Below are 23,574 nucleotides of genomic sequence, written 5' to 3'. Positions count from 1 at the left end.
GTAGACGTACTCTGGAGCTGAAGTCCAGAGTACGTCTCAGAAGTCATGGCTTTTACACCCCATGACAAAACAACATTCAGATGTAATATTTACTGTTCAGCCCATATACTGTACATAAAGGTGGACAACGTGACAGTCCCCCCAAAGTGTAGCTTTTCAATCTGAATTGTCCCCTGGTGTCTGACTGCAGAATAGGTCATAAAGCCCGCCCTTTGATGTTAGTGAATTGGACATGGGCCAAATAGAATTTTTCCACAGATGGTTTCTGTCACTGACAGTAGTTCTCATCACCCTGATGTTTGTTCAAGTGATTGTTTTTATGATAAGTTTGGTTTTAATGAGTTATTCAGTTCTACAAAAAGGGGATTATCCACCATGATTGACAGTTGTGTCAGCCAATCCATGCGCTTGGGTTCAATGAAGTTGCCTGCAATTGGTCAAACGGGTGTTTTGGCGGCAACAGCCCCACTGCAAATCTTGCTACTTCGCAGACTACGACTCCAAATGAAATCACAAGTGGATATTTTAGCGTCACTTAAGCATAGCTGGGGTAGGTGGGGGCGCGTTATCCATCTTTATATACATTCTATGGTTCACCCTGGTCTCATAGAAATACCTAAAATGGATTTTATGTCTTAACAATGCATTATGTGGTGGTAGGCACAAAACTGGGTAAGCATGCTGGCAACAGGACCACAATGCAAAGTCAATGAGTATCTTTTAGTGGAAACATGAATTGAGCATGAAGAGTGGCAAAGTCTGCATATGGCTGTGCAGGAGGAGTGGTGGATGGGTCAAACAAATGTGGACTTTCAACCAGGAGATTGCTGTTTGTGTGAAACCAAAAGTCAACAGAGTTACATGACTTTGCGGACTCTACACAAAGTACTTTACGTAGGCACTTCAGATAACTCTGCATGGTGCCTAAGTTTGCATAATTTACATCTTTCACTTCATTATTGTAATCATAACCACAATCTTTTCCTAAACTTAAAGTTTTAGTGTGTAGGAGTTAGTGCCATCTAGCGGAGAGGTTGCACAATTTGTTGCCAGTGTTTGTCCATTCTGGGCAACTAAAGATTGCAGACACCATAGAAGAGGACCCAATCCTAATGTAGATATAAAAGGCTCATTCCAAGGTAAGAAAAACAAAATGATACTTATGAAGTGCCCCAGGAATTAGTCCTAAATCCTGGAAATCAGTTAGCATTTCAGCACCTCTGCTCCCTCTGCTCAAAGTTGACTGGTTTTTGTGAATGGGTTGTCAGTTAAGAGCCTGATATAAGTTCTTGGATTAACACAAGTTGAAGAGAATTTAACTTTTTGTTCTACAACATAAAATACTTCACTTGATACCCGACTGTGAACTTAGAAGCTTCTATGCATCCTTAAAAAATGCAGCTGCTAACAAGTGGCTAAATGACACTACAGAACGTTATCATGCTGAGTGCAGCTGTACAGTCTCACTGCGTTGATGACGTTGAAGCCCTGTAACTGCATTGCAGTTTGTTAATAGCCTATTGTTAACTTTTTACTTCTGCATTGCATGTACGCTTCATGAATCCTAAAAGTGGTGCTCATTTGCAAAGATTATCATGCTAAACAAAACATTTAAGTATCATAAACGTTTGTTTGACACACAGCTTATTGTCTGCAATAGTACAAAATCCAGTGGAAAAATCACAGACTTTCTGATGAAGGAACCAGGGCGATGCTAACTTCTACATCAGCCTACAGAAAACTGTATTCCTTGGGGCACTCTATTATCAGGTGATTATAAACTTATGAAAACAAGGTTATTGTATTGTATTTTGTTTCTGCCAATAGATGCCCCTAAATCCTACACATATGAACTTTAATAGTTTTTTATCCTCAAACAAAACTGCAACCATTTCACAACAAAACTGACAGTTTGTAACAGGCTTTGCTTTGACATTATCTTAACATACTTAAAACAGATTTCATGCCACCACACGTTATGCGTTGTTAAGAAGTCATGTCCAGTTCATGTTTTTCTGTGAGACTGTTGAACTGTTAAGAAACCTAAAATGAGGCCATATTCACTCTTGGATCCAAGTGCTATAAGTTTGTTCTTTGAAAGTTCATTCATCCTGGCCTGTCATTTTTAACCTTTAAAATAACTACAGCTGTCAAAAATTTGACTCAATGTGACAGATTAAATTCACTCACTGTTTTTAATACTTTTTCCTGTGGTCCAGTCCAAACTAAAAAAAATACAAGGCAACATTTTTCATCCAAGTATGTTCATTCACATTAGAAATGAGTTTCCAGGACTTCAAACTAACCTCTACTGAAACTATTAATGATCATAAACATACAGTTGTCCCTGGTAAATGGTATGAACCTGATTCAAAGCTTAGTTAGGAAAGGTAGAGATGGTAAATCATTGTGTTCTGCACAGTCAGACTGAGAGTACTCTTCTACTTGGCACCGCTTTAGAGGCTTCAGCGGTGCGACTCAGGCATTGTTGTGCATATCCATCCATCCTCTGTACAGCTTATTCTGTTCAGGGTTGCAGGAGGTAGTGGCCATCCCAGCATGCACTGGGCAGATGGCAGGGACTGTAACAGCTACTTAATACTGTTGAAGCACAGCAGAAAAAAGACAGACCGCCTGGTGGGTTCAATGCCAGAGTGTTTTAGCCTTGCAGTCACTCTGCTGTTTGTGGACGGTCATTCAGGGATGGATGGAGATGTCCCAAATTATCAATCCATGTCTCTCCGAAGCCTGTCAGACCAATCAGGAGTCAGAGACATCCCATTCTCCCACTGTGTGACGCCTTCTTGTTCTATATTTCCCTTTTTACTGAAGCTGTTAAAGCTTTAGACGAGTTTGCTAATTCTGTTGTATCTTTAAACCATCATGGAAGGCAACAGCGAGTGTTTATTATCAGCTTGTCATCTGGTGTGTTCAGCAAAGAGCGTTTCATCAATAGCCTGATAGAGTGACTTGTGTTTATTGAGTCAGTAATTATGAGAGGGTCTGTTGATGCCAACATTCAGAGTGATTCAGAGAATTTCAAGCCCTTCAGCTGCTGCTGGACATTGTGATGATAATTAATCATCCTCAGTCAGGTTTATCACAAGGCGGGTTTCCATTATAGATTTGCACAAAACTTAAGCAATATTTTCAAAATGTTGATAAAACACAATTGCAACATGACTGCGCTTCCAGTGAGTGATGTTATGCAAATTATCTTGCGATGTTATGTGATTTCTCCTCTTGCAAAAACATTCCAAGAAGCATGGTGATGGATGTTCGAAACATTGGCAGCTTTATTTCTATTGCAGCCACCGCACTAGCCGTCATTATTTTCTTCTTTGCTCTATGAAGCCACGTTTTGGACAGTCTATTTGTCTGCCGCATCTCTTACTTGTTGCAAGTATCCAGCAGCATAGACACGTGAGTTTGACGTCATTGATTTGACATGTGCACCTGTCAGAAAAAACATGCCGGCATGGATATTTCTTGGAGAAATAAGCTTGGAGGAATAGGATTTCAGATTGACAGTGGTTCTGAATCCCATGCTTAGTCAGGCTTAATGCATAAGAGGCTATAAGTTTCTCTGGACTTGTGAAAACTTTGCAGTGCGTCGTTGTTCTCAATGAGACCTTCAAACCTCCATTTACAAGTTGTGGTGCGTTAGTCTTCTTTATGTGTGCCTTCTATCTGACTGGATGGTGTGAATGCTCAAACAGAAAAATAACTCAATCACTTTCAGGCTATAACTGCAGCACATTCAATTTAATCAATGCATTACCTCTGTGCTGATTAAATTAAATGCATTAGAGTGATGTCTGTAAGGGGTACTGGAATGTGCATGGTCGAGAATTGCCAGAACATACATGATGATTTACGCATTTGAGCTTTTTTTCCCCCGACTTACAATGTTCATTATTTATTGTTAGTCGTTGGCAGCCAAAACGCACTGAGTGATTTTTGTGCTGCACAGCTTGGAGTGACAGCGTGATGGAGTTTTTATTTGTGTTGTTTTATTGAAGCTTGCACTCTAGTCCTAAATTTGTGAAGAGTTGTGTCACATGAGTAAGCATCGGTTCGGTTAATATGCTCTGCTGCTAGGCATACTGCAGAAGTACACTGAGGTTATTTATATGAAAGGAAAATGGTTTCTCTTTTTAAAAAAGTCTCCTCCTCTTATCTGTGTCCCTGTGCAGTTCGACATGCAGAGAATCACTCTGGAGGAGCTGAAACACATCTTGTTCTACGCCTTCCGTGACCACCTGACCATGAAGGACATTGAGAACATCATCATCAACGAGGAAGAGAGCCTGAAGGAAAACTCTGGGAACTGTCAGACAGAGTTTGAGGGAGGTGAGCGAAAGTCCCTGAGCTAACTTCACACACAGACACTTACACAAGTGTGTGTGTTACATAGACATACAGTCTGTGGTGGTGTGTGTGTGTGTGTGTGTGTGTGTGTGTGTGTCTGTGTGTGTGTGTGTGTGTGTGTGTGTGTGTTTGTGTTTGTGTGTGTTTGTGTGTGTGGTAGGAGAGACAGTAATCCACACTGTCAGGAAGAATTTGAGCTTTCTCATCAAGATCTACAGCCTACAGAGCTGCAGCACACCTGCTGATTTATTGATTCAGGACGTTGGTGGGGACCAGCGTCAGCCAGTCACCGGTTCAGAAGTGATGTGGATGAAATATGCATGACCTCGCTCTGCAGAACCTTCCAAGGTTTATGGATATCAGAGCAGCAAAGGATATTCTAGGACTTTTTTTACCCTCTTACTGTAAAAATGTAAAATTTGTTGCTTTAAAGGAGCAGTGTGTTGGATTAAGTGGCATTTAGCGGTGAGGACTGCAGATTGCAACCAGCTGAAATTCTTCCTTTGTGCCAAGTGTTCATTGTTCAAAAGGTTTTTACAGGGAGCCAAATTATCCTCAGAGGTCTCTTCCTCTCCAAAACAAATTAAGCTGTTAGAACGCTGAATAATTTGTTTTCTTTATTTGGGATGGTTATGGTTTTATGAAATATGGGCTTTTCCGGTCGCCTGAAGAACCACGTAATGCAATCAAAAAAACTTTTTTCCAATAAATGGGGGTTTTGGTTTTTTTTAAATTGCTGTGTTTCCATCAGGCATATTTTATATTTGCAATTTGAAATTAATAAATTCAAAGGTTCGTGGAAACCTGCCTAATGAGTCTGGGGTAGGCTATTACTTTTAGTTTTGCTGACAGTTTTGCTGTGTACGAACCATAACCAACAATCCTGCATAGTATACCTTTACTGTTTGCTCACCTTATTTCTCCACACTTTTTGCAGGAGCTAAATTATCCACAGAGTTCTTTTCATCTCCTAAACAAATAGACCAGATCATTTAAATCAGTAAAAACACTGAATACAACAGTTTCATGTTAAAAAAAACATAGCTTTCTGATGCTGTTTGGCTCGGCCTTTAAGGACTGCTAACTATGGTGGCTGATGCTAAAGGGTAAATGTTCCTATCTAGAGCCGGTGTTTGATTTGTCCCTTCTGGGCTACTGGAGAAACATGGTAGACTCCGTGGATGAGGACCTGCTTCCCATGTGGATATAAACGGCTCATTCAATGCCTCATTCTGTGGTAACAAAAACACAATTCTTAATTTCAGGTGAAGATACCCTCAAGAAAACACACCTACTATATTTCATTCCATTTCTGCAAATATATCCCCCTTAATCCTTAATACTGGACCTTTAAAACAAATCGTATTTTTGAGACATTTTAAATATTTTTGTTTTTATGTGAAATCTATTGAAATGATCAGAAAACAAGACTAAAAAAGCAATTAAATGTACATAAAACATTCACAGTTGACTAGAAAATTAAACGTATAGACGGCCTGGTGTCACAGTGCTCAGTATGCACTCTAGGCAGCTCCATACTAACAACATATGTGCAGGGCTCCATGATAACAAGCACCTGTTTGGCTGACACAGTATCACTAACACTGAGCAGATGCTTGTTGCTGTTAAGCAGTTGCCAAGAGATGCGTTCCAATCACCATTGTTACTTAATTAATAATCAATTTACCTCTCACTGCCCTCTTAACACGTCCTTGCACGTCCCGCTGTTCGCTCACAGGGTTGTCTCTATCTGTTGCCTGCCACTGAGACTTGATTGGAAAGCTCCAGTGTTTAAACAGATTGATAATGGGCATTACTGGGAGTGGGGAATCTTTATTAATGTGAAAAGGAGTTGTAAATGAGAATTTTAAAATTTAAAATTTGAAAGATTAATCCTTATCCTTTGGTCTGACCCTCTTTTTCTCATTGTCAGAGCCGACTAATGCTCCATTCAGACAATTCTGCAGCTAGAAATATTGTTTTACTGGGAAACTTACCAGGGATACCTTATATATATATATATATATATATATATATATATATATATATATATATATATATATATATATATATATATATATATATATATCCCTGGTAAGTTTCCCAGTTTATATATATATATATATATATATATATATATATATATATATAAAACTAAATTTATATCGTTGAAATGCATCTTTAATCTTTGAAACCTGAACAAATTTTTTTCAAAAACATGAGGGAAACTGCTAGAAATGTGTAGATTCAGAAAATTATTTTTAAAAATCTAGGAAAACATTTCTGAGGGGGGCGGGGATAAACCTAGGGGGACAACAAACTATTTTTAGAATTATCATAATTAGATATTTTAGATTATGTTACAGAATTATTGTAAATTTATTATTATAAATTATTGTATTGTAAAAAAGCACTTTTTCAGGCGATTTTCTTTTTTTGTTTGTTTTTTTAACTTTTCTTTTTTTCAGATAATTTTCTTGTTCCTTTTATTATTTTCTTGCTAATTTTTGCCTTCTCCACATTATTAAAGAAATCATCCATTTGGCTTAGGTTTCAGAGGTTTAATGCTAAAATTACAAATGAGAATTAATCTTGATCATTTGCCCCACTTCTCACCCCCACTTTCACATTTTCAGAGCTGGCATAATAACATTAATAATAATAAACTTTATTTCTCTAGTGCATTTCTAAATTAGAGTTACAACGTTATAAAATGTTGTGTAATGTTCAGAGAAATTTGCATTGTTATAGGACATTATTGATTGCATGTCTCCCTTAACTGATGACATGAGTGATTTAAAACAGTCTAAAAAATCCTCTAGAGTCAATTTTGTCCCAACACTAATCCCATGAATTTGGTCAAGGCTGAGTCATAACGTTCCCAGTTCCCACATTTCCTGAAGGCTGCATGGTTGAGCCGGGTCCCAACCAACTTTGTTATGCAGTGTTATTGTCCTCATCTGAAGTGTTTGCAGGATTAATAATACTGTATGCGTGAAATTCCAGAGATTTTCTCCTCTAGTCAAGGTTGTATGTGTTTCTTCTGTTGGCTAAAATGATACTCAGAGGCCAAACGGCCCTTAATGTCCCTTTTTACCAAATACCAGCTGCCTGTGAATCTTTCCTGTCAGAGAGAGAATTCACTCGGCTGACTCCAGTGTCAATGAGGAGGGACAGAGATTGCACCAGCACTTTATCAGGCTCTTAAAACTGGTGTGAGCAACAAAAACATGATGTTCCTTTTATGATGAAAACTGATCACACACAGCAATCACATCTGCTGGCCCCGGGGCCACGAGTCCCACCTGCCACACAGGGACACCAAAATGTGCTCAGTCATGGAGAAATCGATACACTGTGTCACAGTGCGATTCATACTGAGCACAATTCATCATGCCACTGGTGCTTATTGCTCCAGCTTACTGGTATATGAGGTAGCGTAAGAGGCACTTGATTTCCCTCTGGCTTCACCTCGCGCTGGAGTCAATATGGTGTGGAGCTGAAAAACAACAGAATAAAGAATGTAACCACTGATCCGTAGACGTTCACCAGGCACTGATTCATTGCTGAACAAATTGCACCGATAGCGTAAAGCACGGAGAAATATGCTGGAGTAGCAGCTGTCCAGGGAGCGGCTGACAGCCAGACGCAAATGTGGAAATAAACTCTGATCCTTGAATGTCACAACTGTCATACAAGTGGAGAGATTTATGGGTCCTCATCTTAGCAATATGTTCAGATTGTGCACGTTCGTGATCATTTCAGCAACAGTCTGCAATAACAAAACTTTACAGGTGTGTGTAGTGGAGATCATAATAAAGGATGAGTATGAAGACAAGTGTGGTCCGAGCAAGGGCTGGAAGTAGGGCAGCAAGTAGTCGGGTAGGGACCATTGGCCATAGGTGGATCATGCCACAGTGGGCCCCTGGGTACAGATATGCAAAGTACCCCACCACCTTTTCCCACAAAAGAGCAAGACACACAAACGTTGTCTCCTAAGTGATTTCTTTTTTGTAATTGGAGTTCATTTGTGTCTCTCTGAGGTAATTTTAAGATTTTTTTTTGTTGTTGTTTCATTGTTGTAAATTTGTTTTTCCTTATGGTTTTCCATGTGTCTCTGATTAATTTTATACATTTTTCAGTCATTTTGTGTCTCTGTGGTTCTTTTTTATGTCTGAGGTATTTTTTTGTCTTGTTTTTTTTTTTTTTTTATTCAACTGTATTTTTGTCACTTTTAAGTCATTTGATGTCTTTTTTAATTTTTTTTTGTATATCTTCTTAGTCATTTTGTGTCCCCATTAATTTTTTCCCTGTCTCAGAGATGTAGGGTAATTTTGTGTCATTTTTATTTATTTTACGAGATTATTTTTTAGTAGTTTTTGCATTTCTTTGTAGTAAATTTGTGGTTTTTCTTGTCTCTTTGTGGTCCCTTGAGTCTCTGAGGTAATTTTGCGTCGCATCGGATTATATTTGTTTGTCTTTTCGGGCATTTTATGTCTTTCTTTTTTAGTCATTTTGTATCTCTATTTACTCACATTGTCTCCTCTTTCGGTTGTTTCCTGTCTCTTTTATTTGATTTTGTGTCATTTTTTAGTGATTGTGCATCTCTGTTTCTCTGAGGTATGTTTTTGTTTTATTCTGCAATATTTGTTTCACTTTTAGGTCATTTTATGTCATTTTGCATTTCTTTGCAGTATTATTTTGTCTACTTGTGGTTTGTTTCATGTCTCTCTGAGGTCATTTCTATGCCTTTTTTGTCAATTAGCATTTCTTTCAAGTCATTTTGTGTCTCTTTTGTAGCAATTTTGTCTCTCTTTGTAGTAATTGTGTGTCTTTTTGTGGTTGTTTCATGTCTTTTGGGGGTTTTGTGTCTTTTTTAGGTTTTTTGTGACTTTTTTAGGTTTTTTTGTGTCTTTTTTAGGTTTTTTTGTCTCTTTAGTAATTTTGTGTCTCCTTGACATTGCTCTGTTTCTTTGAGGTAATTTAGTGTATTTTAGTTGTTTTGCATCTCTTTGCGGTATAATGTTGTGTCTCCTTGTTGTCGTTCCATGTCTCTTTTCAGGACATTTTATGTCCCTTTTTAATTGTTGTATGTCACTTTGTAGTAATTCTGCATCTCTGTGGTTGTTCTGCACCTTGTTGTAGTTATTTTGTGTATCTTTGCATCACTTTGTGGTCTTTTTGAGTCTTTTCCTGGTCAGTACATGTTAATTTGAGTGACATTTAGCAAATGAAGTCGGGGGGCCACCTGAGATTTTGGGCCCCTGGGCCTGTGCCTGGTAGGCCCATTTAGTAATCCATCCATGTCATTGCGTTTTGTTTAAATCCCCATTGGCTGTCTCAACAGCAACTCTGCTGAGAGTCCACAGGAATCATATTTTATTTTCCAACACTGTTTTTGAGTCAGTCATCATACCAATACATTGAAGTTAGTTGGCCTGTAGCCTGTAACCCTTTCTTTTTTACTCAATTCACTGATGATTTGACCTGTAGCTCAACTAGTTTTGAAGAGAAAGTAGACGGCCATAAGTCAGCAGCCTGAAAACCAGCACACACCTCATTACCTTCGTGACCACAGTGGTTCGCTGAAGAAACCCTTTTGTGGATATTTGGCACTGGTGTGGTTACTTTGGGCGGCTGAGGAGGTGTTTTATGAGGCTGACAGCAGGTTCAGGCGACTGGACTGAGAACTAATGTCTAGACCACAGTTCTCCTCCATCTTCAGCTGAACACATGTTCTTTCCATTGACACCCTGTTCAACTCACCCTCACTTATACAACTATAGATGGATACTTGAAATTTAAACTAGCTGCACTAGTACCAAAGAAATAACACAAAAGTTTGTTATTTTTTTCTTGTCTTCTTAAAAATCAGTTACATAATCTCATCCCAGGTGATTTGGCTTGTTTTAACCCTTTGAAAACGGATGTTCCATGGAAGATTGCAGACGATGGTTGTTTGTATGATGTTGTTTAAATCGATCCAAAGTAAAAATTACAATAGTTGCAGCATTCATTCTTTTCGCAACAGAAAGCTATAAGGCTTCTGTCTTCTTCACCATCACAACAGCTACATTATGTTACCTAATGTGCGGTGAAAATGTCGCATTCATGCTTTGCAGCAGCAGAGAGCCCAGGCTTCTGTTTTCCCCGTCATCATGTCTTTATCTTACCTTACCTTATGCATTGTGCAAACATAATATTTTACTGTGATTACGTTGGAATTCCCCAGGGAATTTCTCCATGATGGTCATGCATTGTTTGCATAATCTTGTATATATCGATCTGAAATAAAAATCATAATAGCTTGAGCATTCATTCGTTTTACAGCAGAAAGCTGAGGCTTCTCTATTTTTCCCTGCAGTCTACTCCAAAAGTGACATTCTATACATGACTGTACATCCCATCTCATCACCACAAAACCAACAACAACATCAACAACAACAACATACAAAACACAATACAACACCACACAGGACCTCACTCTGATCAGTGAAACCGAAAACAAAGCTCTTCTGTATGGATGTATTAAAGATATTTCATTATTGAGTTGTAGTATTTGAGCAGACCATGACTTATTATAAAAATCAAGTAAAAACAATCAAAATAACCCCTACAAACATCTGCATGCTGCTCATCATATTTCTAGATATTATCCTAGTACTTCCATTATTCTACATCATCATCATTATAATAGCTCACAACAATATTTGATATAAAGCAACATATAATTTAACTATTAATAACCATATTAGTACTAAATATGATCCTCTAGAATTGTTATTATGACATATGGAATCATGTGTTACTAGTGTCATTAGATAAGGAGAGCTGCTGAACCAGGAGACACTGTGAAAGGCTTCTGTATTTCCTGGCATCATGTTGTGTGCTTGTGATGATGTCATGATGTTGCGTTATGTGCCATGCAAAACTGTGCAAAGATGCACAGTGGTGCCAGAGACACTGATAATGAAATGAATCAAAATGCGTTTGCACTCCACTCATTTGAAAAAGCATATCTCAAAAACTAAATAATATACATGAATCAAATAACTTATAATGATAATAATAATAATAATAATAATAATAAATAATAATAATAATAATAATAATAATAATGATAATACAGAGCGAAAATAACAACAAGCCATACCAATAAGAGTGAATGCTGTAAAAGAATATTAGCAGTGAACACAGAAATAATAGTACTGATCGTAGAATTAAACACGATCAGGGCAGAATAAAGAATAAAATTAAAAGATGCAATAAAATACAAACTAAAATAGACGACATCACATAAAAGCAAGTCTATAAAATAGGTTTTAAGAAGAGATTTAAAAGAAGTCACTGATTCTGCAAGCCTTATCTCCTTGTGCAGGTTGTTCCAAAGCCAAGGGGCCCTGATGGTGAAGGCACGGTCACCTTTAGTTTTAAGCCCCTCCACTTTGGAACAACCAGGAGGGCCCACCTGAGGATCTAGGGCTGCAAACTGGCTTATAAGGGGTCAACATTTCAGATACGTAATTTGGGGCCAGACCCAGCCAAGCTTTAAAAACAATCAGTAAAATCTTAGAATCAGTTCTAAAACAGACAGGGAGCCAGTGGAGGGAAGCGAGGATTGGGGTGATGTGATGTCTTCTGTTAAAACCTGTGAGAAGCCTAGCTGCTGCATGTATTATGAGTTAAGAACTTTTTTATATGTTTTTTTTTTTTTTTTTAACATGTAGAAGTTTTTGGATTAATACATTTTGTGAATGTATTTATGTGTCTGAGTCTTTTATTTTTATTTTTTTAATTTGTGACATATTTTTGATACATTTGTAGATTATTATGGTTTATTGACTTACATAACCTTTAGACTTAGGTTGTACAGATTTAAAGGATATGAAGCATTTGAAGATACTCCAAGTCATGACAAAATAATTATGCAATAAGCAAAATTACCAGCATAGGTACTGGTTGGGCCATTTCTGTTGAGGTCAAAGGGTAGATTGGCAGTGTCGTTCAGCATCTCTAGTGTATAGGTATAGATGTTTGTGTTGTGCCACAACAGCAGTGGCCTCAAAATTAGAATATTATTGATATTCCCTAACATTTGGGAAGTGGCTTGTGTCTTTGAGATCGCTGCTTTAACTCCCAGACCTGCAGGATGAGTGCAGGATGTGAAAACATTTATACCTCCTTCATTTCTAAACTGTGGTTTTACGGGCCAACAGATACGTCTGTAGTTGTAATATCAGTCTATCAGTCTATCAGTCAAATTTCATTTATATAGCACCTTTCAAACAAATCAAATGCAATTCATAGTGGAACAAAGGAAATGGATGCTGAAAAATTGATCTTAAAAAATAGAATAAGTAAAAACCATAAAATTGAAATAGTAGGACACTACATAAAAGCCAGACTGAAAAGATAGGTTTATGTTTTATGTTTAAAAGTTTTAGTATTTTCAGCTCCTCTCACATCCTCCGACAGGCTGTTCCAGCGTTTTGGAGCATAACGGCTAAAAGCAAAATCAACAAATGTTTTACTCTGGAAAAAGAGGAGCCAGAGGTTGTGAAGGGGCTTCCTGCTTCATAAACCAACAGCGTCTCTGAGATGCAGTCTGGGTGCAAGATCATGCAGCGCCTTATAAACTAATGAAAGAATTTTAAAATCAATGGGAAAACTATTTGGCTTCAAGGTGTGAATGTGAGTAACTGAGAGTATGAGCAAGGCGTTCCTCAAAAAGATATATGCAGAACCACCCTTGTTAATCCAAGTGATTAAAAAAAACAAAAAAACATATTGTACTTGTGTTCAAACACTGCCCAAGATAAAAGCTCCATCCAGCGTTGAGTTATATAACCTTGCTTTATTGGCTGAAAGTTCATTCTTAGATAATCCATTTGGCTGAAAGTCACGTCACATCATGTTTTATACGATTTGAGAGTCTGGAGTAGTTTGGTTTTTTTTTTTCTGGAGTTTGCCAACTAATGACACCGCCTCAGCGCGTCAGCCAAAAAAGATGTAGCAATTTCTGTCCTACTTTCCACAGTGCATTTTCTTTGGAACAGCAGTCAAGAAGCATTTTTGATGACTTCAGTGCTTCTTGAATTGAGAGTTAAAAATAGAGCGAGTGAGAGTGTGAGCCATGTGGCTGTGGCTCATTGGCCCAGCTCCCCTAATTACCCCGGCTCGCCCGGTAAAATCATTTCAGCCCCCTCGCAGTCCGATGACCCGCTGCAGGGAGGAAGAGCTGCTGAGTTACCGGTTGGTGCCGGAGGTCGATTGAACCAGAAAATTATCTCATAGTGTGAGAGAGTGGACTGCTGTTGTGTGAATGTGTGCGACAGCTTGGATTTTAACATAATGTCCATTTACTTGCACTCCCATATCTTTCGCCTTTAAAGCGAGGAATTATGGAGACAAAGGACTGAGTCTCGAGGCAGGCTTTGCTGTCAGGTATATAAGTGCTTTTCAGGAAGCATGGAGGCAGTACTCCTCAGTGCTTTGCCACCGTTTTTACAAGGTGACGATTTTCTAGCATTTAGTCCAATTTCTTTGTAAAAAGAAATTGGACTAAATGCAAAAACTGTGGGTTTTCTGAATGAAAAGCACTAACGTTTAACTGATTTTATTAATTTGTTTTTATATTCAAAGATTTATATTCATTTAAGTACTAATAATGACAATTACGGAGGCAAAAAAGAAGACACTGCAACTGGCAGTGAGTCTGCTTTCTTTTCTTTTAGCAGTAAAGTGATACAGCAGACTTTTTTCGTTTTTTTTGCTTGTACTTTGTGTGGGTCCAGCATCTAATAATAATCTTTAGCTTCTCTGGGATAATCTAGTCCAATTTGTTTTTTTTTTTTTTTTTTGGTTTTTTTTTACATTTTCACTAATAAAATAAAGGTTTATCCAGGACTACAGCACTTTTCATATTAGGTATAACGCTGGACTATCTGACAGATAGAAAAATGATTAATCTATTAAGGGTTCTGCTCCTTACAGCAAAACATTTAATAACGTCCGCCCCCACACCCCAAGTTACCTCTTTTTTTCTCTTCCTTTTGCTTTGTTTTTTGTTAGTTTTTATTTTCACTTTTTTTTTAACTTTAGTTTATATTTTATTATTATTATTACTGTTGTGTCATAGCCTACTTGTATATTTCTTGTGCTCTTTTTTTGTGAAGGGCAAAGTGATAGGTATGTGCCAAATTAATAATTAAAAGTACATTCTGGGAAGTAAGTAAGTAAGCTGCTCTTCCTGAGGTTTCATCTTTTTTTTTCCAGTTACAGGGTTTTTTGGGGGGATTTTTTCCTTAGGCGATGTGAGGGTGGGGGGATTTTTTCCTTAGGCGATGTGAGGGTGTAAGGTAAGAGGGATGTGTTTTGTGATAATGAGCTTTATAAATAAAATTGACCTGGCTTGAATTAATTTTGAACATATCCTCCGTGTTGTATGTTGTACATGTTGTCTTTATGTTGATTTTTTGAGTTTCAGACAGCTATGAGGCTTTATTTAAAACGTAAAAAACATGCAACAGCCAAGAATCGGTCATTAATCAATGTAAAATACGTCCCCCTTAACCCTCCCCTTAACTGCTGAATCGGAAGTTAAGCGCGTGGGAGCAAACCCACCTCTATGACGTCACATCGGTAGAGCGTGGCGCTCCCCGAGTTGATGGAGTGTAGGACTACGGTTTTACAGTGCAATAGCTTTCATTTGAAGTGACCTATGCATGAATGAACACGGTGAGTAGCCACAGCATTATACCTGGCATTGTGTTTCTTTGTGTCATGGCGGCTAGGAGCTCTTTATTCGTTAGTGTGTGCCTTAATAGAGTTCAGATGCTAGCCAGGTTTTTGCTATGCTAATCCCGTTCAGGCGGGCTAATTTAGGGGCCTGGGCTCATCTGACGCAGTTTGTCGGATCAAAATATGATTTGGAGTTCGAAATATACATTTATTACTTGTTCTTAGTAGTGTTAAGTGTTTGTGGTTGAGTTGAAACACAAAATTACCTGTGTTGCTTGGCTATACTAATGCTAACTCGGTAACAGGATGACTGCCGGTGTCCAGCCAAAAATTGGTCGTCTGCCAGAAACTTATTGCCGACCGTCCGCCTGCGCGCGCGCAGCCTGTTTAAGCTGTATCGCCCAGTATTCACGTCTTCAGCTGCTCTCACATGGATCTAACAGTCCTAGCATGTAAAAACACACAACTTTATGTCCGTGGTAAGAGCATAAGTATGTCTTTATAGTTTGATCAGGCATGACATTTACGCGATTATAGACGCTATTGTTGTTCCCCTTGTTTGTATGCGTTTAATATTTCTGAAATCTTTGAGATAGCAGCTGCAGTCAGTTTTTGGCAAGTTGAACATTGCATTTTATTGGTTGCATTGGTAGTTTAAAGGTATTTACACAGGTAAAAAAGGACTGGGTGAGATATAATCTATCAAATATATTCACTGTGAAAGAAATCAAGTCATTTTGAGGCAGAAACGACCTTTCGATAAAACAGGTTCACAATAAAAACATCACCTCAGTTCTGCAGTGTGGTTTAACAGGAATCCTTTAGCCATCATTAGCAAAAACTTAATAGCATTAAATGTCTGAGAATGCAGTGTAATACCTGTTGCAGACGGTTATTGTAGCCATTTGATTACTTCGTCTGTGTACAATTATTGAAGTTTAAGAGACATATAGTCATATTTGTATGAGTCCTTGTTGTTGTTTGTATTATGTTTGGTAAAACTGTGCATGTTACTTAATATTTGTGAAATTAATTCAGAAATGCACCTTTGTTATTCTTCATATAGTTGATTTTGTGTAGCTGTGTTTGGCTCGGGTTGGCTTAATGACCTTATTTTGCCTCATTTAGCCACTTGCAGAGACAGCTTTTTTAAGTAACATTAAAGCTTCAAAGGTCACAGTTGGGTGTTTACTGATGTATTATATGTCTTGCCTTGTGTTAACCACAGACCTTATTTTAACCATCTCATCAAAAACCCATGAAGGACCCAGAGGTGTTTAAATGCAAACTCATTTCTGTGTTTTCGACCCATTCCTGGGGTACTCAATAGTTCTCGCTATTTTGAAATCCTCCTCCTCTTAACTACTGTAAACTGCTAAAATTTAAAATTCTTAAATGAGCTACTGTTAAGTTATATAAACCGCTGTTTTGATAATGTTTATACAATAATAAAGTACTGTTATATAATGTAAAATAAGGTAAAGCATAAAGTTAAATAAAGTATTGAAGAAAAGAGAGCTGACTGGTTTGCTCTGTGAATCAAATGTAGGTCACCAAATAGTATTGGGTGCTCATGGAAGACAGGAAGCTACAGGATAAAAGGATGTTAAAGTATAAAGATAAAGTATTGTTATTGTTGTTCTGCAAAAGCTCTTCTTTTTGTGTGGGTGTCTGTGAGAAGCAGAGGAAAAAACGAAATGCTGAAGCGAAAAGAAGGGACAATTTATACTTGATGTTCGTGATCAAGTCATTTCATATTTCGCACGTAGAACAAGCCACTATCCATTTCTAGTTCTGTGACTTTTTATATCCAAACCACATCTGAACGACAGAAGTAGCCTCTTTTTTTGGGTGCAAGCTCCTCTTTGTTTTGGGTTTGCCGGTCGGTCTCTGTGTCTTGTGCAGAATCCCCACATTTATTATCACTTTCAGCATTGTTTGCTTATTTTGGTGCTGTGCATTGTGTAGATGGCCACCCAGCCAAACGCAAAGCATTATCAGATGACTTAAATGCAATAAACACATATGTCTATCATATATGAAACTTCAAACAATATATTTCATCATATCACACAGCCCTACTCGTTTATCGTCCATGTTACAGTGTTACGGTGATCAAGGTGGCAATGTGGGATCACGTGGATCAGACGTTAGCTGGTGTTGCAAACTGACTAAGAAAAATTAGAATGTCGGGAAAGGTCTCTGTTTTTATGTTACATCACAACCTGCTTACTCATTGGCAATAGAAACTAAGATGTATAAGTTTATACACAGTACCTTTAAGTTAGGTTCCTTTTCCAAACTAACACTAAAGCACATCTTGCAATGCAGCAGTGAGACATTCTAAGGCATCTTTGTGCATTTTGTGCTATATAAGTTTGGTTAGCTTCTTGTGGGTGACAGATCTGCAGACACACAACTGAGGGAGAGCAGTTGACCAATGAACAGAAGGAGTAAACACAGTATAAATGAACCTCTATAACTGCTCTGTGTCAGTGCTCCCTCTGTTTGACTTCGTTGTGTTATTTGTCCAGGGCAGGAAATGATGAATTTACAGACATGTCAGAAACAGAAGTGTTTTCATCTTTTAACCCCGCGCTTTCTGTTTGCTTCCTTCTCATTTCTCTTTCAGTTCACCCTTCAAAGAAGAATCGTCAGACGTGTGTGAGGAAGAGCCTCATATGCGCCTTTGCCATGGCATTCATCATCAGCGTCATGCTCATCGCGGCCAATCAGATGCTGAGGAACGGCATGGAGTAGCTGCGCCCACTGTGAGCAGGGAACAAGCCAGCCTGCATGTGCATGCCAGTGGGTGAGGTCATCCCTGTTGATAGGAAAAGAACTACAAGGAATAATACTCAAAATAATCAGCGATGAAATCCATAAGTATTCTTAGTTGTTTTCGAACGAGTGGCGCCTCTCCACACAATGAAACCGTGAAGCCAGCACGAGGAGTGATGCAGGACTCCTCCCCCTTTACTCTGACAGGGACACTCAAGGGCTGACATTACACATGATACTCTGTCTGTTTCCCTGATGCAATAAAAAAATGTTTAAAAAAAAAAACAAAAAAAAAATGTGCTGGAGTTCAGAGCTGCTCGCTTTTCCAACAGGCGAGATGTGACGTGTGTGTCTGCAGATGTGTCACCCACCAGGAGTCTGATGAGCTACCGGGGCTGCAGTCTGGGCCCCGAAAGGGAACGAGCGAAAGGGAACAATTGCCCTCTTATTATAGTTCCTGGAAGCATGATGGCAGTGCTCACCGCCACTCAAGCAGAAGGATCCGTGCGCGTCGGGCCATAGCTCCTGGAGCTCCCATGGTGCTACGATACTTCAGCTCCTCAGCTTTCTATTCTCAACTACTGCGTCTGTGGGCTATGAGGTGCTGGCATCAGTTCATCAGCCTAACACATCAAGCAGTAAAGCAGACAAAACGTCAAATGCTTACTCCAGGCTCGTGTTTTGGCTTTGTTATGTTCATGAATGAACACAGACCATCTGAAAGTCTGAACACTGTTCAGGTGCAAAGAAAAAGTTTGTGTTCTGTTTAAGGAAAGAAAATCCACCCTCTCACTGCTCACACTGTCATCAATCTGTGGTGTTCAGTGCATTCCAGGAGTTACTTTGCAAGGCGATTTAATTTAACTTTCTCTCACTCTGCCTCATCTAATTCTGCCCCAGCTGGTCATTTCCAACATTTCCCAGAATGACTGTGGACAGCCTCCCTGAGAACAGGTGTGAAAGACAGTGGAGGAGCTAAAAAGCAAAAGGTTTTCCAGGCCACAAAACCTGAATTGAACTATTTACTCTGAAACAGGGATACTTTACTTGCTTTGCCCAAGGGCCATTTTTGTAAAATGACAGGAGGCCAGGAGACAGTTAATAAACAAACATCAATATTGAGCAGATAAAATGAACAAAAAAATGAAAATTATTGTACTTTTTTGAATACATTTAAAGGGATGGCTCAGATTTGTTGAAGTTGGCTTGTACGGGGTATTTATCCATAGTCAGTGGCAGGTTTCCTTTACAGATTTGTGCAAAACTTAGCGATATTTTTTTGAAATGTTGGTAAAACACAATTGTGAGATGACTGCGTTTCCACTGAGTGATGTTCTGCGACTTCTCCTTTGGTGAAAACATTCCAAGCATGACAATGGGTGTTCAAAACATTGGCAGCTTTATTTCTATTGCAACCACCTCACAAGCTGTTAATATTTCTAATCTAAGGAGACGTAGGCGTGTAATGTGAGCGATAATGGAAAGGCAAACCCCTTATTGTGGGAACGGCCATGTATGAGGGATTTCTGGGAGCTGATAGTCCACAATTTCACAGAGGAATTGTGGATTCAAAACTTCCGGATGATCCGTTAAAATTTTGAAGACTTATGTGATGCAATAACAGCTCTTGTAGTGCAGCTGCCTGAGCTGTTATGCATAGCCTCATGCCTCATAGCATCATGTGACCTACGAAAGTCTATAAAAGTTTCCCTTACACTTTTGCATACAATAACCCAAACAAAATAAGATTTTGAGGCAGTAACAGACCAGCAGCTTCTGTGTTTAGCAAGGTTAAATCACTGGTTTTCTCAATGGAGTCTGGCTTTGAAGAGAGTGATATAATTACTTCATTTTCCTGTTGAAAATCACTATCTGACAGAGGTAAAGCAGTGAAAATATTATAACTATGGAGTACACCTAAATTAATATTGATTTTGTTTTTATGTGGGATGTTTTTTAGGAGGCTAAAATACGTTTTGTTGCTGACCCTGTCCCAGCGGTACATTGCTAAGCTTTCCTGGTGGTGCTCTGACTGCTTCTTCAAATGTGGGGGCGTGCCAACTGACATCTATGGTATGTAATATACTGGAGAATTAACCCACACAAATTCTCTTCAAAAAGTCTGAACTATCCCTTTAAGCTATTTTTCAATGCTGTTTTAGAACTCTGGCACATTATTTACATTCTAAGTACAAGAAAAAAAATTCCATTGTGAATGAATTTATTTCTTCAGTACGATAAAAAGGCCGCTGAGTACCCTATCATGGGCAGATTTGGCCCAGGGGCCCGTGAGTTGAGTATCACTGCTTTAAATGCAGTACATCTCCTGGCTTCTTGACAGATTTCAACCTGCAAATGTTTTGGTGCAGTAGCTAAATGAAGCTTTTGCCCTTGAATCTTAAGGGACTGACACCAAAAACTAAACATTTTTCATATGTTGTTAAATGTATGATGCCACATCATCTGGTTTGGCCAGTTGTCCATGAAAGAAAAGGCCCAGACACACCAAACTGGAATGAAAGAAGCAGTGGAGACAAAAGCCGACAAAAAGTTGAACACGCCATGAAGACTACAGTGGCCAACTATCACAGACTCTCTGCACCTGCGTGAGAAGAAATCACTCTTCATGCCAACTTTATTCTCCATTGAAAAAGGGAAACCGCAAGATCCACAAGATGGATTTAAGACGCTAGTTAACCTATTGGCACATTAACAACGCCAGCTTTTATTTCACTTACCTTGCACAGAGCAATTTCATTCTCCGAAGGGCGTTTCCAGCAAGGTCCAACTAGTGCCAACGATGCAGGACAAATCGCAAAAACTAGGGCAACATATGTTCATCTCTGGCCTGACAATGGCGGCCGACTGTCAGCCTGGTGTGTCAGGGTCCTAAGAGAAATTTACTCAAGAGTTGGAAGGTGCATCACCACCACTGCAGGATGTTTTAACCGTGTTGGAGTGATTTAGGGTGGATTTTTTTTGTGTCCTTCAGATCAAAGAAATCAAAGTTAATGAATGATAACATAGTGCTGTGAAAAGCTTAATCCTCCCTAAGTTTTCTGCAAGAGTTGTTGCATTAAAAAAAATATTATACAATATAAAGTTTTTGTCTGTGGACCATGTATTTTATCATTTTAAATGCAGATGAGTTTAAATTAGTTTCACATCAAATACACAAATGGAAAAAAGTTGCAAAACCACGGCACCATTTGATTAATCTCATGTTTTTGATTGAAAATTATCTAATTCATCATCTAAAATCATCCTTGTATGACTTTCATTTTATCATTTGAATCCATCCTGCAACTAAAATTCTGTTTCCATTGAAATGATTATTCAATTCATCAACATTTTTTAATTAGATTATAGTAATGTTTAAGCAAAATTTCACTGTAGCACTCACCATAGTTACATTATTTTAATATTAAACAGTTCCCGCTGTTTGAGGTCACTGTGAAGTCCACAAATAAAGATTTCTGAACTGCGATAATTCTGTAAAAACGCAGGGGGGTTGCAAACTTTCTCACAGCATTGAGCGGTTTAAAAACACGTCTTGACTGGTTGATTCCCGCTGAGGTTGTCTCTGAACTCCTGCACTGACTCTCATCTCATGTGACCCCAGCCAGCGGTCAGAAACACCCATGTCACCAACGCATGCAATCAAGTCGACGTCTTTTGTATATACCGTAACCCATGTCTGAAGTGTCTCCGGTGTCTGCTGAAGGTGTACAGTCCGTCTGTATGTGCATGACTGTCGGTGCTCTCTGCTCACTCGGGTTCAGAGGTGCAGGGAGGGAGATCAGCAGGAAGAGAGAGGCGGCTGCTTCATCACAAACACGCAAGCGTTGAAGGCCCTTTCTGCTCCCTCTCAACCCTCTCGCCAAAGCCATAGACCTCCGCAGAGGTGAACCAGACAACACAACATAGATGCTTCTCCTCGCTCCGACATGGAAACAAAAGATCAATCTGGCATTTTTACGCAGAAATATGTCTTTATGTAGAGTTTGGTTTGTTCTTATTTTTTTTTGCACTATTCCTGTCATCCATCCAAATGAAATGACAAGTAGGGCTGTAAGATTGTGCAAGAGAGCCATCTACAGGTGAGAAGACATCACTTTGTCCATGCTGCTGTCCCACTACAGTGTTTGTGTGTTCCTCAACAGGCAGGACTCTCACAGCGTTATACTCACAATGTCTGGCAACTGTTGATCTTAAATGTTAAAATATGAGGATTTTTATGTATGTATAGACTGACTTTGATCTACTGACTGCAGGTAGAACAGCACTTGTATTTGAACATAGTGTATTTATAGGAATAGATTTCTTGTCTATGACAGAAAAAAAATCTTTGGAACCTGTAAAAGGTTTCATTCACAGATTAATTACCACTACTACATTTTGGAGACTGAAGAAAGAGCGCTTTGTGCAAAAGCAGTCTACAAAAACTTGTAGGTCACACTGTTTTTGATTTTTTTTTTTTTTATTAATCAGGAAAAGTCATACTGATTAATATTTGTTTTGCTCCTTTTTTAAAATATTTTTTAGTCTTGCAGTATTAGTGGAAATTTTCAAAATTCACAGCTAGACTCTGCGGGCATGTAGTGGTTAACTGGAAAAGTGTTTTACTTGTTCTTCGAGAAGAACTTTTTAATTTTATTTTCATTATTTCGGGGGGTTTGAGTTAAAGTTACCATGGTTACAGTTGTACTGTAATCAAACAACCCTAGCCCTTGCATGTCTTGACAGCTGAAGAAAAGTTTTCTTTTGGAGGGGAAACGCACAGTGTCTCTTCAGTAGCATGGTGATCGGATCCCACGTGTTTTTCCCACGTAACTTTGTACATACCTAATGACATAGCATATGTATTAGACAAGCACACACTATACATACTTTGCATGTGCAATATTTAAACATGTAGACTAGAGACAGAATTTCAGTTGTACTATTTATTAGAGGCATAATAATTACGAAATTGTAAATACAGAAATCTGTACAAAAGTCAAATGATAAAGCATTGATGCAATAAAACAGTGTTTTTTAAATTCTGCTTTATGTTTTATTTAACACTGAACTTCTGCTTGTTTTTTAAGCAGATATCGGTTCATTGTCAGGTCCAAGGTGTGGGGTGTTCTATAAAAGCATAAAATGTTTTTTAGTGACAAGTGAGGCCCTTTAAAAAATATTTTAAAAGGCTTAAAAAACATTCTATATTTTTATAGCTTGCTACAAAATGTATATTTGTCCAAAGAGGTTGAAAGCTGAAAGTTAAATTAATTTAATCATGTGGAGCTTGGCGCACATGACTCTTTTCTACTCCCACAGATAAATACGAGCGAAGAACGTCCTCACTTAGTTTGTACTGACATACTTTTACACACTAAGTGTGGACATTTACTACATGTCAGACATGTTTGACCATGTCTTTATGAGATTTTCATCACATAGCTTTTTACTGTTTTTTTTTGTGACATACTATACATTAATTTTTTTATGGCAACCCAATTATACAAAGATATTTGTATGGCCTATTATGATATTTTTGTGGTATACTATTCTACATTTTTCATAGCATGTTATTTTTCATATGGTAGACCTGCTGTATTTTTCATAGCACATTATGTATTTCTGGTGTACTATACTATATTTCTGTGGCATACTTTATTATGACTTTTTGATTGCATA

General features: G+C 38.3%; 1 protein-coding gene and 1 pseudogene across 1 annotated transcript in view; one reads left to right on the top strand and one right to left on the bottom strand.

Moving 5' to 3' along the window:
- Positions 1-18,130, top strand: part of LOC121943512 — a 97,530-nt pseudogene extending 79,400 nt beyond the window's left edge.
- Positions 18,131-18,470: 340 nt separating this feature from the next.
- The window catches only part of galnt17 (polypeptide N-acetylgalactosaminyltransferase 17), a 52,441-nt gene continuing 47,337 nt past the window's right edge, over positions 18,471-23,574 (bottom strand). Inside the window, exon 14 of the mRNA XM_042486141.1 lies at positions 18,471-18,515. Coding sequence (XP_042342075.1) covers positions 18,471-18,515 — 45 coding nt within the window. The remainder of the gene's footprint in view (positions 18,516-23,574) is intronic.

The sequence above is a fragment of the Plectropomus leopardus genome, chromosome 5, assembly GCF_008729295.1.
Source record: "Plectropomus leopardus isolate mb chromosome 5, YSFRI_Pleo_2.0, whole genome shotgun sequence".
Classification (NCBI taxonomy): domain Eukaryota; kingdom Metazoa; phylum Chordata; class Actinopteri; order Perciformes; family Serranidae; genus Plectropomus; species Plectropomus leopardus.
Note: the sequence above shows the minus strand (reverse complement) of the source record. Positions and strands in the feature narration are given on the sequence as shown.